Below are 15,691 nucleotides of genomic sequence, written 5' to 3' on the forward strand. Positions count from 1 at the left end.
AATATCCACAATCCTGAATTTGAAAAATTCTACCTCATCTCTGTAGTGATATTAATAAAAAATATTTTTTTTGTAAACATTCAAATTTAAATTTTTGCTTTAAAGGCGGTTTAACACTGTAATATTTAATTGTCTCTGGGCTGACACCTACAACGTTGGACTATAATTTCATGCAGATCACTATGCTGCATTGGGTGAGGATGGATCTCATGAAGGTGAAACAGTGTGGACAAATTGTGGTTTTAACAATATTGTGTTCATATAAGTCGAATTTTCGTGCTTATTTTTAATCCTGAAGCGACTTGTGTTCAGGGTATAAAAGATATATTGATTAAGATATAAAAAGGTTTCTGAGAAGAAGAAAATGTATTGATTTTCCTTGTGAACTTTCATCGGCTATTGTAAAAGCATCTTCTAAATTCCGATTCATAATCCCACTTTATTTTCTTACTCATTGAATGCCCGCACTGTCCATGCGGCATCATCTCCCATCCTACATCAAAGATTTTTCTACAGAAGCTCTATTTAACCCTACAATGCCCAATGAGCACGATCTGCGACATACCAATAATCGGTGTATGAAAGTGATTTCAAACACGTGTATCATTTGGAAATCAGTTAATTATATTGTTTACATTCAAGCCATGATAATTTATTTTAAAAAACCGCCACCAGGGTAAAATTCTGTCAAAAGATTTAATTCAAATTCAAAGACTGATTTTTGTTTTTTTTTTTTAAAGATTTAAAGTTATAATTGTTTCCGCAACTTCCATTATAATTTCTTGTTTTTTTTTATTTTCTTGTATTTTTTTACCTTTTAATGCTCGATGTAGCATATTGTCCACATGAACAAAAATTTGAAACTAAAACTAAAACAATTTACATTTTTTTTTTTAAATTATTTTTCCCAGTATTTGCACTACAAACATACATAAATAATACATAAAAATATGTTTTTAGTTAGAATTAGAAAAATTGGGCATTAGAGGGTTAAATCACGTCTGATGAACCATCTTCTTAATGACTTTTCTTCTTTTTCCTTTTTTTCCATTAAATACTAGTATCGATTAATTTCCTCGCATAAGTTTTAAAACAAAAATTATATTTGTCACGCCTTTATAATGATAAGAAAAAAAAAACAATTTTGCAATAAGCCCGCCAACTTTCAAGTAAAAAAAATTTTTTTTCTTAAAAATAGAAGAAATCTTAAAATATCACGTTTTCATGTTATAAATTTAATACTTAGTTGCTTTCATGCTATAAAAATAAAATTTAAGTTAAATGGACAAAATGGATTGCACGGGAAAAGTAAAAGAAAACTATCAATTTCGTCATTTTTTATGAAAACGCAACAATTACTTAACTTTTGAAAAAAAAAATTGTGGTGCAATTTTTACGCATATTTTATATTGTTCAATATTTGCCTAAAACGCTTAATATAACAATTATTTATTTAAAGTGATTTTATAAGTTACAAGAAAGGTAATATTCAAATAGTTATCATTTTCGTTAGGCTTTCGCGAATGAGACGTCATGTCATAGATGTCATCAATAACTTAATAATCATCATTCCCTTCCCGTACCTAATGGTACATAGGGCTCTGCATTGATACACCAATGGCAGCGTATCTTGATCATTTTTGTTTCATGAAGGTAAGAAGTCTTACGCTTCAGGCCAAAATTTTCGTTGTTATTTTTAATCCTTTTTAAGACTTGTTATCAGGATGTAAAAGATCCAGTTTCAGGACTGTTCTGGTGTCAAAACACAATTTAAAAAAAATAAATCATGTCACCCATCTCTACAGAATCGAACCCATGACCTCTTGCGGATAATTTCAGTAAGCTGAATTATTGACTTTATTTCATATTATGCTTTGTTATATAGTTGTTGGCATATTATCAAAGGATTCGTTTGTCGCCAAAAAGCTTAATGATGCTAAATTTGCTGTATTCAATAGCTGACGAAGGCCAAGAAAGAAACGAGACTTAAAAAAAAAGTGTATTGTTATTCAATAAACCATATTTGTATTTTTTGTAACGTTAAAATGCAATAGTGTGGCAGCTCAAGAGGTAGATCAGTGATTTTTTTATATTTTTTATTTGTCAATAGATTTTTAAACAATGCCAATTATTATAAAAATATATTTTTATGTAACGTATAATCAACGCAAAATTGTTCTAAAGTTTTGTGTTTTTGAACTTACTCCGCCAGTGACATCACAAGTTCTCCTTGGTGAGTTGTCTTGATTGGTGATCTGGTTTCCCGGTAACCGGAAATCTATCACAATACTCTTTTCAAAAAAACCTTGCCATACTATATTGAATGTTCTAATTTTCATTTTAGTAAGCAATAAACTAAAAAGTTTGTCTAAATTTTTGTAGACAAGGACTGTATTTGACCCTCCAAGGAGTTATTCAGATTTGCATATTGTAATATGCAATTCTCTATGCAATCTATGTTGAAACATTAATGGAGAACCTTTATAAGAAGAGAATACGGAAGTCTTAGCTGCTGGTTGCTGGTTTAAGTAGCCGCTTTACACAATTCGTTATTTTCACTATTCTGCTTTATTTAAAAATCAGTACTTCTTCAACTTTTCCATTTGATGATTTTTGGGAAGTTTGATAGCTGAAATATTTATTGATACGGGTGAGATTCTTAATTATTACACCTACATACGAGGCAACGCCCGTAAACATTTTTTTCGATTTTAAGACTTCTTGGACTAGACTAGAAAAACCAAAGAAGAAATTCTTTCAATCAGTCGGTCATAGACAGTGAGCGGGAGTGAACGCTAGTCAAATGACCGGCGATTGTATGTTTTTTTTTTTTTAAGGAATAACCCGATAAGCCTCTATTTTAGAGGCTTGTCAGCAGGTGGAAAATAGGGGATATAGAAGGAGTAAGTAAAAAATTCACCACAACATTCAGACCAATTGAGAAGAAAATCTTTCATGGATTTTTTCTTGCAACTGGCGGGAATCAAACCCGCGACGCCAGTTTCACAGTCGGCCATCTAACCAACTGCGCCACGACGCCTGTCTGTATTTTGTAATGTATATTGCTATAACAGGCCTAAATCATACAATATTTTTTGTGCATTATGGAAAAGGAATTATTTAACACTATGTTTTTCTTTCAAATGTCTGAAATCTAGAATATTCATTTCAGACGTTACATCACAGCGTGCAAAAGATTTTTTTATCACAGACTTTTTAAAGATAATAACTAAGGATACTCCCACTCTTTATTGCAATCCATTTTTGCCCATTTCACTTTCGTATCTTCCACTGTAATAATGACGACAATTCATAATAAGTGGTTTTCCTTTACTTTTTATTGTTCCAATACTGTACATTTATTTTATATTATTATTTTGTTGTTTTTGTTTGTGACCAATTTCGTTTCCTTTGTGTTTCGGAAAATAAATAACACAATAACGTATTTTTATTGAAGTGCTAAAAGGATTGACTCACTTTGATTAATAGCATTCCATATATACCAGCATTCAATTCCTTACCCGGATAGCATTTATTTGATGCGGATCCCAATTCAACAATGCCAATGAAATGCAATTTTACTTACAAAAACCTTACGGAATTTTTATAAACGACGAAAAATAATATATTACTATTACTACTAAAATGTTAGAGAAAAAATATAAGAGGATTACAATTACATAGACTATGACCTGTCATTAGCTGGTTTAAGAGATAACTTTACGCACTGTGCAACATTCACATTTTGCCTATGTTTAAAAATCCATTTTCCTTAAATTTTTCCAATTGTTGATTTTTGTGAAGTTAACCGTTTATTGACGTTGATAAGGTTCATAAACAAGTTATAAGCCCTGAAAACGTCTAGACTTCCATATTTCGTTTTCTAAAATGTTTTCCAAAAGATTGAAACATGTTAATGAAGATATTTTAACCCTAAGGGGTGAAATTCATACTTTCCCTAGAAACGTTTTGAAGAAACTTAAAATATTTCAAAGAAAATAATACTTTGCCTTTGGAATTAGCCATCAATATCACATTCTATGAATACCGATAAAACATGTAAAATGGATTTAGAAAAATTAATTGTATTTTCAAAATCAATATCAATATGAATATTGTGAAGACATGTTGTCTTACATAGCTTTAAAAAAAAAGTTAAAAGTATGTATTTACAACAACATGTTTGTCTTTGAAAACTAATTTGACGTCAAGATTTGTGACGATTTTCTATTTAAATATAATTGCCACAAAGTTCAAAATTTAACTGAATCGTGACGGATTACAGGCGTGGCCAATGCAATAAATCCCTTTTACTTGACAGTATTTCATAGAATCTTATTTATTTAAAATTATAAAAAATAAAACCCTCTTATGTATAAAATAAAATTTGAATTTTTTTATTATTTTTATTTGAAACGTTCCTTACAGAAAGTTCCTAAAGTGGGATTATAATAACCTCGCTTCGAAGTTTCGAGAACTCGCTAATTCAACTATTATTTAACTTTCTGGATTATTGCTGCACTTCACAGATTAAGTTACTACAACGAATAAAAGATTACTTCAATAATTGGAGATTATTAATCTTTTTTTTTTCGAAATGCATAATAACGTATTCTTATACGTCTTAATGGAAAACTCTTGTTTTCCTCACTATAAAAATATTTCAATTAACATACTTTCAAAATGTATTTTAATTATGTCTAAACTTTTGTAAACAACGCTGGATTCCATTTTCCTATAGAGTTATCAAGACCGTAATTGGTTGCACATACAGAGGAAAAACCTTTTTAGGAAGAAGTTAAACAAAAATTATTAATCATATTTTCATTTTATTTATAAATAAAAAATTAAACTTTAAAGTAGATACTCTTAAATAAAATACAAATAAATTCGGGATTGAGAACACTAAGATATCGGGGAATATTTAAACTGCCTTTATTTTTAAATAATGCTACACACCACACACCTATGGGCCGCATGTGTCGGGAATATAATATATACTGCCAAAACAATAAAATTTACATTTTTCATGATACTCTCTCAGCTTTTGCGAATAATCTCTTAGGAATAAATCTTATTTAATAAGTACACAGGTACAACTTATTTTTTATTGCATTGTATCCTGTATAAAGAAATCAAATATTCAAAAATATGTATTACATCTTAATAAATAAATCTATTTTGTGTAATTCTATAATTGAAAATATATATGCATGTAAAGTTGTATCGACGAATGCTTTCAAATAGTATGTTTTCTAATATGTATCTTTGTTGAATTACCCAAAGAGATAAAATAAAATATATCAATGGCGAATATGTTTTTTGAAAATATAATTTAATTTATTTCTTGTAGAATATCTTAACCAAGCATACATACCATTGTATTATTGTTCCCGCGAAGCGGAGGTATGTCTCTGGATTACATTATTAACATGTTTTCCTTTATGTCTCGTGTTTGACAAAAAATAATTTTTAATAAGGGTAGGTTTCTCTATTAATTCAACTATTAAAAAAAAAAACCCACGTTTTATGATTTACCCAAATATTTTAATTTTGAGAGGGCATTTCCAAAGTGTTATTATTATAACGAGTTATTACTCACTAAATGAAAATAGGAATCACGTTCGCGTAGAGTGGGGTTCGAACGTCGGACCTCTGATTCTTGAGTCCGCGACACAAATCACGGGTCCACGACGATGAAAAAAAGGACACAACCCATTTAGAAAACAGGCGAAGCCATAAGATTCCATTTTATGCAAGGCCGTCAAAAATATGATATGGGAAAAAACGTTTACGAATTTTTTTAAAATCAAATACTAATTTTTAAATCATAAACAGAAGGTAAAGAGACGAGCTAAACAACTTTTAAATTAAATAAATGTACATTGTAATTATTAAAGCACACATTAGAATATGTTTATGTATGCCCAATTTAAGATTCAAAATAAAATTAACAGCAGCCAATATAATAAAAACTCATCTAGTTTGCACAATAAACCCATGTCACATTAATAATTGGAGTTATTTTAATCTACCTAATTTAGTAATTTCTTCAAAAAGAACATTTTTTTCCCAAAAAGGTAAAACTGTATGGACTCGAGGATGTTATGAAGGTATTAGTATCTATTTTTGAAAAGGAGTATCATATTGCGAATCCACAACGCATTATAATTGGATCCTAGTGTCTTTATATAGATGGAGGCCGCTCTTGGTATCTACGACAGCTCTGAATTCTTGAATTCGACGCCGGTCGGGTAGTCGCGGCGGCGACGCCTAAAAGCTTTGTTACATGCATTCTCACCTATACATATTATGTACTTGGCCGTTCTCCAAATAAATGATACTTGTTTTGTCTCCTGGATGACTTGTTTAATTGTAGATACAGAGAACGGGCTTAATAGACCAGCGGAAATCGCGTAGGAATGCATTTTCAGATATTTTAAATCTGTGCAACGATTTAAGATCGAGAGAATATTTAAAATATCACTTCACAGATAAATAATTCAAAAATAGATTTTAATTTCTTCTAATCGATGAGTATCTTTAATTGGTGTAAAAATAAATGAAATGCTGACTAACAGACTTAAAGCTTAAAACGGTAGATCTGTCATCGAAATGATGGCACCTACATAAGTACCAACATAAAAAATGAGATTAATAACCCTAAGGGTTTTTTAAAATTGAAAATAAATTTTAAAACGTATGCATATATATATACACCTATGAAAACAAATTATTCGGTTAGGTTTTATTATTTTGTTGACCTACAAGCGCTTGTCCTAGTAGGCATCTTTAAAACTGGCTAATAAACTGAAAAATACAATTTAAACAAGATATTTTATTGATATTTAAATAAAAATCATTAACCATAAAGTTTTATGAAGAAATATATATTTAAAAAATAAATACAAAATGTATGCAGTCGAACAATCGTCAAATCAATTTTAAATTTCGTAATTTAAATCGTGAATCGGGTTGTGGTTCTGTGGTTAGTGTCTCAGACTCACGGATCAAAGGTCCGTGGTTCGAGCCCTACACCACCCCAGCTTGATTTCCATTTTCTAATAGTGAGTTATCAGAGTTTGCAACTCGTTGAAAATGGCATTCAAAATTAAATATTTGGATTAAGATATTATGAGAACGCACATTAATATTTAATAATATACTGTTTATATATATATATATTGTATTAATATACATATATACAGTAATCAGACAATTTATAAAGCAACTCTTATGAATAATTTGTATGGATTACTTGTTAGTTTATCTGTAATCGCCAGCATTCAGTTATCAACTGACAAAAAATACTTGACAAAAAATATTTATTATTTTTACTTATTCATAGTTATTCGCCTTCTTGCACACATTGGTGCAAAGGGCACTGTACTAAATTCAGCGAATTTCGATTATCTGTTACACAAAGGTAAAGTAGTAGATCAGTATTAGGCTTCAGGTGCCAGTCCAGGAACAATGAAAAATTGTAGTTTAAACAACTTTCAAAATCAATATGTTACGTCCACCCTCCCAGGAATCGAACCCAGGACCTCGAGAATGGAAGGCCAGTAACTTTACAACAAGGCGGATTTATTTTACTCGATTTCTTTATCTGAGACTCTAGCTTTCTGTTCGGGTTCTATTTTATACACAGAACTGTGTAATTTATCCTCCTGGACACCGAAAAATTAAATTAAATTTGTATTCGTCTGTTAAAATTATGTCACTACCATAGTAAGGGATTTGTTCTAACAAATCTGGTAAAAATATTTTATGGCCAATCTGTTTGGGGATTTTTGGTGACTGATGACACAGAAAATGATTCCCGTATTTTAATTCCAGGGGTGTTGCTGTCGATGACCAAGGCTACATTTGCGTTGCAGACTCCGGTAACAACAGGATTCAGATCTTCCACCCTGATGGAACTTTCCTCAGGGCCTTTGGCTCTTGGGGTTCTGGTGATGCAGAGTTCAAGGGGCTTGAAGGCATCGCAGTTATGTCTAATGGGAACATCATCGTCTGCGATAGAGAAAACCATAGAGTTCAAGTCTTTTAAAGTAACCAAATCAATTGAGCGTAATGAAAAAACCATGAACCCAAAATGCCGCCCTTTACTAACATGAAACGAAGTGAGTATTTAACACTTTTTATTATTTTCATTTATTCAAAATAACTTTCAAAAATATATATTTTATGGATTTCGAATACAAAAATTCGGAACCTAGAAACAAATAACTAAACATTATTTAATTTCTTAAATATTTCGAGAATATTGTTTATTTTACACATCAATAAGGGTATTGACGAGTGACTACGGGTTGTATTTCAAATATTGGTTTTAAATAAATCTATGTAAAGTAAATCGTTAAACATGGAAATTATATGTTTTAAAGGGTAATTTGACTTATGAATTGCATTTTAAGCAATGTGTTAAAAGTTTAAAATTTGCATTTTGCAAATAATAATAAATAACTCCTAATATTGCACATACAGCTCATTTCACAAAACACAACAGGTTTTTTCAGCGACTCAAATATTTTGCAAAATCAATCAGTTATGATTAAATAAAAAATGTTGTTTTTACAAATCACATTCATTTACCGTGTTTAAATAATTGTATATTAACACATGTCCAAAAATTCTCTCACAAACGTATAATATTAACCTTTCCCCGTGTATATGATATATATTTAACATTATATAAATTCTATTAAGTTTTTTGTGGGTTGTTAAACGAATTAAAAATACATGTCTAGTCATTGTTAATTAATAAGGTTAAAATTTCTAATTCAGTATATATTTTTTTATATGTACGTAGACGAAAATATTTAATATGATTTGCTTGGGCTTCAAATAAGATTTAAAATCTTCCACAAACAACTATTTTTTTATGCAGTTTAAACGAAAAAAATTTAAGTTTAATGTCGAGTAATCTTTAAAAAGAATTGAAAAGAAAAAGAATATTTTTTTATTTATTTAAAAAAAAACAATATATTTCTTCCTCCTTCCATGAAAATTAATTTATAAATATTAAATGTATACTTTACTCTCACTGTGTTATCAAAAAGCTTTTTCAACATGCTCTTTCTATAAAATGTTTTGTACTTTAATATGAAATTGTAAGTATTTATATTAAATGATTTAATAACGTGTTATTCAATAAACTGTTACAGTGGAAAACCGATATTTGTTTCTGTTTATAATTAAATGAGATAAAAAACATAATATACTAAAACAAATCTTCTAACTACAATTCCGTCTTAAGATCAACATGATTGATATTAACAATGTGGCAGGTAAGTAGACCTTTGTAGACTTATTTTGATTTTTTCCCGGACGAGATAGACATAAATTTTATATATTTTTGAAACAAATAGGTAGCTTTTGATAACATAAAGTCTAGACCATTGTCGAAGCTTGGAAACCAATCCGATATAAGGATTTCTGGCCAGTGAAACAGGTATCCTTTTCCAACAAAAGATGTCGTTTTCTCTATACTTTCATTATCCATAATAAACTAACACGCAAGGGAATGTAATATTCAAACCAAACAATATAGAAAATCCGAAAACCCCCTAAAAAAGAAGTTAAATTCTGTCTACAGACAGAATGGCGAATGTGAATGATAAAACAGTGTGTAAGTGATCACTAAACCCAGCCGATGGCCTGAACTTCCACATTCTTAACAGCTTCATCTTCTGAAAAAAGATCCAATTTAATTTCATAAATCGAATTAACAATTCGAAAAGAAGGGTGTTTTATTATGTGTAAAGGTGGTTTGATTAGATAGGCCACGTACTTCAGACGTCTCCCAAACCCTTAAAACCAGGCAATCTATGAGACATCAGGTTCTCCAGCCCTCGACGTCCACTTCTGACAGTTAACACCAGAAACAGGGGACGCGCATCTGATGCTAGAGGAATGTACATGTAGTGACAATAAAATTAAAACAAGCATATAAAATATTAAATGGAAATTTTATTGAATTATATAATAATGCGTAATATACAAATAAAACAAGATGTATTTTGTACATTTTGAAATAGAAATGAATTTACAAAGAAAATAATTTGTCGTGAACATAATATTATTCACAATAAAATACTTATTTTCCTACGAATTCCGCAAAAGCTACTTATTTCAAGTAATGTTCATTTTACTGAAAACTTCAAATATATACTTAACAGTAAAATGTTAACAAGATTTGAGTCTTAGTTTCTGAAAAGAGTTATAAAAGTGACAACACAGTGACTAATGATAACTAAACAATACTAGGATATGGTACAAATAAATTGACATTTCTGAAAACACAAACCGAAGAGTAACAATATAGAGTTATTGATGATACTAAGTATAAAAACTTCATCTCAAAAAAAATTGAATCATTAATGGCGGATGGCATTTAAATATATAAATATTTTTTATGTAAAATCAAAACATCAAAAAGTTATCAATCTGAAAAAAGATAAACATTTCACTGATTGTCAAACGTATATTTTTACATGTTTATATTATAAAGGTTCTCGTCACTGTGTTCTCTTTCAATATTAACCACAATTTATATCTTATAAATAATCAACTGAATTGATATGCAAGACATTATTAGGCTTAGCGTTTTATTAACATTGCCAAAAAATAAGATGACATGATTACGCCAAGTATGACTAAGTACGAAGATTCAAAGTCTAATAAAATATTGAGTTTTAAAACAATTATAACAACCGACAAAGGATATTTTAAGAATAAAATAATAAACACGGGGAAAATGTATTCACATAGTTGATATTAAGAGACAGTGACGATATTCTATAAACAGTATTAAAACTAAACAAATAAAATTGATTTATAAAATCTATTATGTAAAAAAAAAAACAAAAATAACGAAGCCTCAAATAATTTTGATGAAGTTAAAAATACTTTAATAATTTATATATTATATATAATCACATTTTTTCAGTTAGCGTATTAGCGTGACTTATTCTAAGAATATTAATGAAAATACCTTGAAAATTTAATTTTGAAAAATTAACGCTTGTACGGTCGCGTGTACTCGTGTGTATGCGCAGAGGTGAGTATAATACAAAATGCGCTTGCAGCGACTTTTAATAACAGACGTCATCTATCAAATCTGGGAACAGAAAGATTAATGTAATAATAATTTTCTTTAAGCTGTACAGTCTAGATTTCTAGACTGAACGGGGTCAAGAGAATCCGTTGGAAATAATATTTTGGTTTATAAATAACAAGCCGTTTAAGTTGTTATTTGCGGTAATTTAATACGATGATTGATTTCGCTTTCGTCAAAAAAATTCCGACGCCTTGAACCTTTTTGCAGCAAAGAAAAAAGGACGTACGCCATATTTACTGAGAGAATAAACAACAATATAATATTTTGTCGGTCAAACAGAGCGACAAAACAAAGGAAAAAAGTATTTATTTCTGCTTAAATAAATGGATAAATCGGAAAACAGCGAAGGAGGGTGGGGGGCGATAATACGATAATCCCCTACGGGACACTGGTACAGTGTACAGTGTAGTGTACGCGGGGATGATGAACGAGGTCTGTATTTCCACTCGGTTTCTAGCGACCGAAGAACGCGCGACTACGCGACCGCACAAACGTCCACCGATCATAATATCTCAAAACTCTATACTAGAGACTAACTTCATCATTAAGTAATTCATTCAAAAATATCTTCTGCGAGCTATTTACGTGGAACCTGGGCTTTAATTGTCTTATTCTTCATAGTTCATACTCGTGGTTACTATATTACAATTACATTTCAGTTAAATATATCATCAATAATGTTAGTCTCACGATTGATTGAATACATCACTTTACGGTAGGTATTAATGTTTCGAACGGCTTACTAATAGTATAAAATATGTTTTTCTAAAAACTTTTAGTTTATCTATAAAGGAATAAATTTTAAGTGTTTTAAAATAAGCGATTATAAGTACTTACTCGTTTTCATGTAGGCTTTATAATAATAATATATTTTCAATCATATCTCTCTCATATAATATTTGGTAAAGAAAGCCTAGCGGAGATCTACTCTTGCGCATTAGGTACCTAAGTTATTCGAGCCGCCTTAGGGTGGTTTTGAATGCGATGACTATTTTATTCTTAAGGACGTTTCTTTTAAGTCTGAAAATTCTTTAACTATCTCTTTATAAATACTTCACCGCCGCCGCCGCCGCCGCCAGCGTCATTTCACCCCGACACCACTAGATGGCAGGGTCGTTAACATCACAATCATCGGTCGGGAAACTATAGACCGAATCATACGAACGGTCGTTCCTGGAGACGAGGAGACGATGATCGGCGGACAAACGGGTGTACATTTCTTATCATCCAATATTCATGTTGAATTTAATACAATTATAAGAAATATCGATCACATTTTCATAACTCGAAAGAAAAGAGTCAAGTCACTATGTAACAATTTATTGATTTTTAATTACTTCGTCGAAATTAGAAGACGAATTTATTAATAACTAACCTTTCAGTTATCTACATCCTTAAAAGTTAAAGTTAAGAATAATTAATTTTAAGCAATTTTAATTTAAACAGTGTGGAATGTAGAAATATCAATGTTTCTAACTACAATAATCCAAATAAAAGAGTAAAAAGAGTGATTATGTGTTTTATACCTGTTATAACACTAAAATATATCTTAAGTACATGCAATAAGTTATTGACTCGTATCATAAACCATGCATAAACGATAATATACATCTGAAAACATAACAGTACAACATAAACTTACACGACTAAAATGCTTACAAGCCGCAGAATTATACATTATTGTAAATATGAAATAAACGTCTTGCACGGGAAACAAAGTGTTCGGCATTCTGTAGAGTGCGCAGCGTGGCAGTTTAGGAATGCCTTCTAACAAGACATGGCAGCGAACCGAACTATGCAGGTAAATACGAGCGCACGTATATGTTTCACCGCGGAATGAAACTTTTCCGTGAATTAATCGTATATCGGGGAACACAATACCTTCGGTACGGAATACCGAAATCTATGGAATCACGTGACAAACGCTGTATCAAATTCTTGTCCTAAATAATTGCTTTCTTGCTCGCTCCGTTTCGGCGCTTTTTCGATAAAAGCAATTTGCAATAAAGCCATAGAAACACGAGTCGAAACGAGATATATTTCTGTTTGACAGAAAGAAAAATGAAGATTTACGGTGAAAATAAAAAGCGCGGCGAGGTTATCGCGTCGGACGGCTAATTAACTTGTATTTAAATGCTGTCCGCCACCAAACCGGAGAAAGGGGATTTGATGAACACTTATTAAAGTACCGACTGAGAATTTCTAGAGATAATGAATGGCATTTTCGGGGCAGTTGGACCCCGTGTCTAGCTGGCCATTACTCGGTACGATAACGCGGTGCGCCGTTACAGAAGTAGGCTACTTGCTCGCTGTAACTTACTATGGCCCTCCTCAGTCTCCTCAGTCTCCCCAGCTTCCGCTATAGTATGTCACACTCAAGGCAAGGGAAATGGAAATTTACGCTCGCTGTTCGTGTCAATTAAATTGCCCGGCATTCTTCTCCGGAATAACCAGGAGAATTATGTATTTGTACATGTCACTCGTGATTGAGTTCTTCAGTTTCGTAAGCTCTTCATGTATTGCAATTATATATTTATATTATTATTATCATTGTTTCGATTTCACCGTTGAATATTATGTACAGATTAATGAATGCCAAATCAACTACATCGTATTATTTTTCCTATTAACATATTCAAATTAAGTATATTTAACTACGAAAGTAAACTTCAAGTGCAAACTAATTCCTAGTATCCGACCGAGCATTTTTTTTAAATTTGGTTTTATAAAAACTAAGTTACAGTTATTATCTACTAAACGATTTTCAAATGACATGCGTGTAATGTCAATTAATACAAATATCTTTTAAAAATACTCTTCATTTTGAAGTAATGAAGATTTTCTTAAAACGACCAAACATAAACACATCTTGTGAAAATGTTTACATTAGAACAACCTTTGTTTTGAATACAAACATGATAATATTCAAAATAACGTGATAATTAATTATATACACTCGCTTTCGTAGACTAAAATTGCCCAATAGTTCAGGATTGACCGCTAAATATTTTTTCGTAACATCATTTCATTCAAAATATACGGGTTAGAAAATAGTTTTACTATTTCTTAATTTAAAGCTATTGATTTTATATATTTTATGTAGGTATATAATAATCAAGGTACTCTGCTTAGTCTAAAAATATTAAATTTTATATGTTTTACTTATGTCTAAAGATAACTTCTAAATTTTGCAAATATTTGTTTTCGATATAAATCTTGGTGTTGCGTTTGCTAGCGTTTGTTACTGTTAGAGGAATAGGTTGTTTTCATATTTTAACAAGATCTTAATTTCTAAGAGGAATTCGAAGCTAACTATTCAACCACCGGGGCGCGGGTGATCTTCCGAAGGCTGTAACAACTCGGGATTACGATCCTCGGTAGAGCCATTCCGAAACAATCGGATGGCGCTCAGCGGAGAAGAACGACTCCCCGCGCCCCGAATGGACACTAAGGTAGGTAAAACTAAATTTCAATGGTCGTTACGCGAAAACGTAGGACGATCCTAGCCGCTAGGACCTCGGCCAATTAGAATAGAAGGATTCGCTGTCGCGATCCCGTCGATAGGGAATAAGGACCTAAGGATTAATAAAATATTACCGATCAAGAGAAGAATTTTAATCTAGCTAGCTAAGTACCACCTTTATAGTTAGTTAAATCACTATCCGCTATGTTTAAATCTCACTGTTGCCGAACAAGATCCTCGGAGTTTGATCCTTTCTAAGCATTTTCTTTTCGATCCTGTACTCATTTCCATAGATCACAGAACACCAAAGTCCACCATACAAGATGATGAAGTTCCTCTTGCCGTGCAATGGTTTCTGCTACACTGTTCCCTACCCACTCTTCACCCGCGTCAGACTTATCTCCTGAAATTATTTTACTCGTAAATATTATGAAATATATTTGTCACTTTTTTACACAACGACGAACACATGTTTTTCTTATTCGAAAAATATGTAATAATACTCTACAGGCATTTTTAGAATCAAAAAAAATCGTATAGATGAACCGAAACGAAATAATACACGAATAAAATATATATCGTACATAAATAAAAACCTGGTTTTACATAATATTATACGAAAACATAAATGTTTTTGTAAATCAATTTATAGTTGATCATTTTAGTTCATTTTTAATGGTTGGGTGTTTATTCAAAATGCCTTAAGCAATACACGACTGAGGGTAAAAGAAAAAATCGCGGTACTTTCTATTACCGAGAAGGAACGTCTTCCTAAATCGTGAGTGTTCGCATCAATATAGGACAGAACAGCGCTAACATAAAATAAATAAACCCCAAAACTTTATGGCGACGTTTCACCGAGTGTGCGTGCTAAGGGTTTACTTCAAATTGACCCTTTTACTCTGGAATATAAAGAAAACAATGGACTTTAAGAGATGCGGTCGGGAATTGAAGGAAACGAGCCCGTTCTTCAAATAAAAATATATTTATAGTTTTTTGTTCCATTTCTGAGTTACGCTAACGCGAATTCATATCGCATTAACGTACATTATATTGGTGTTTATTAAAATTATAAGGTGAACAAACATAATTTATTTTGTGCT

At 31.1% G+C, this 15,691-nt stretch overlaps 1 protein-coding gene across 6 annotated transcripts in view; it reads left to right on the top strand.

The window, feature by feature from the left end:
- The window catches only part of tn (tripartite motif containing protein thin), a 208,417-nt gene extending 199,238 nt beyond the window's left edge, over positions 1-9,179 (top strand). For all 6 annotated transcript variants that reach the window (XM_088225118.1, XM_088225122.1, XM_088225119.1 and 3 more), the window contains one exon: positions 7,840-9,179. In XM_088225118.1, coding sequence (XP_088081244.1) covers positions 7,840-8,053 — 214 coding nt within the window. In that variant the 3' untranslated portion in view covers positions 8,054-9,179. The remainder of the gene's footprint in view (positions 1-7,839) is intronic.
- The last annotated feature ends 6,512 nt before the right edge of the window (positions 9,180-15,691 follow it).

The sequence above is a fragment of the Micrasema longulum genome, unplaced genomic scaffold (assembly GCF_059751315.1).
Source record: "Micrasema longulum isolate JH-2025_06_02 unplaced genomic scaffold, ASM5975131v1 h1tg000331l, whole genome shotgun sequence".
In the NCBI taxonomy this organism is placed as follows: domain Eukaryota; kingdom Metazoa; phylum Arthropoda; class Insecta; order Trichoptera; family Brachycentridae; genus Micrasema; species Micrasema longulum.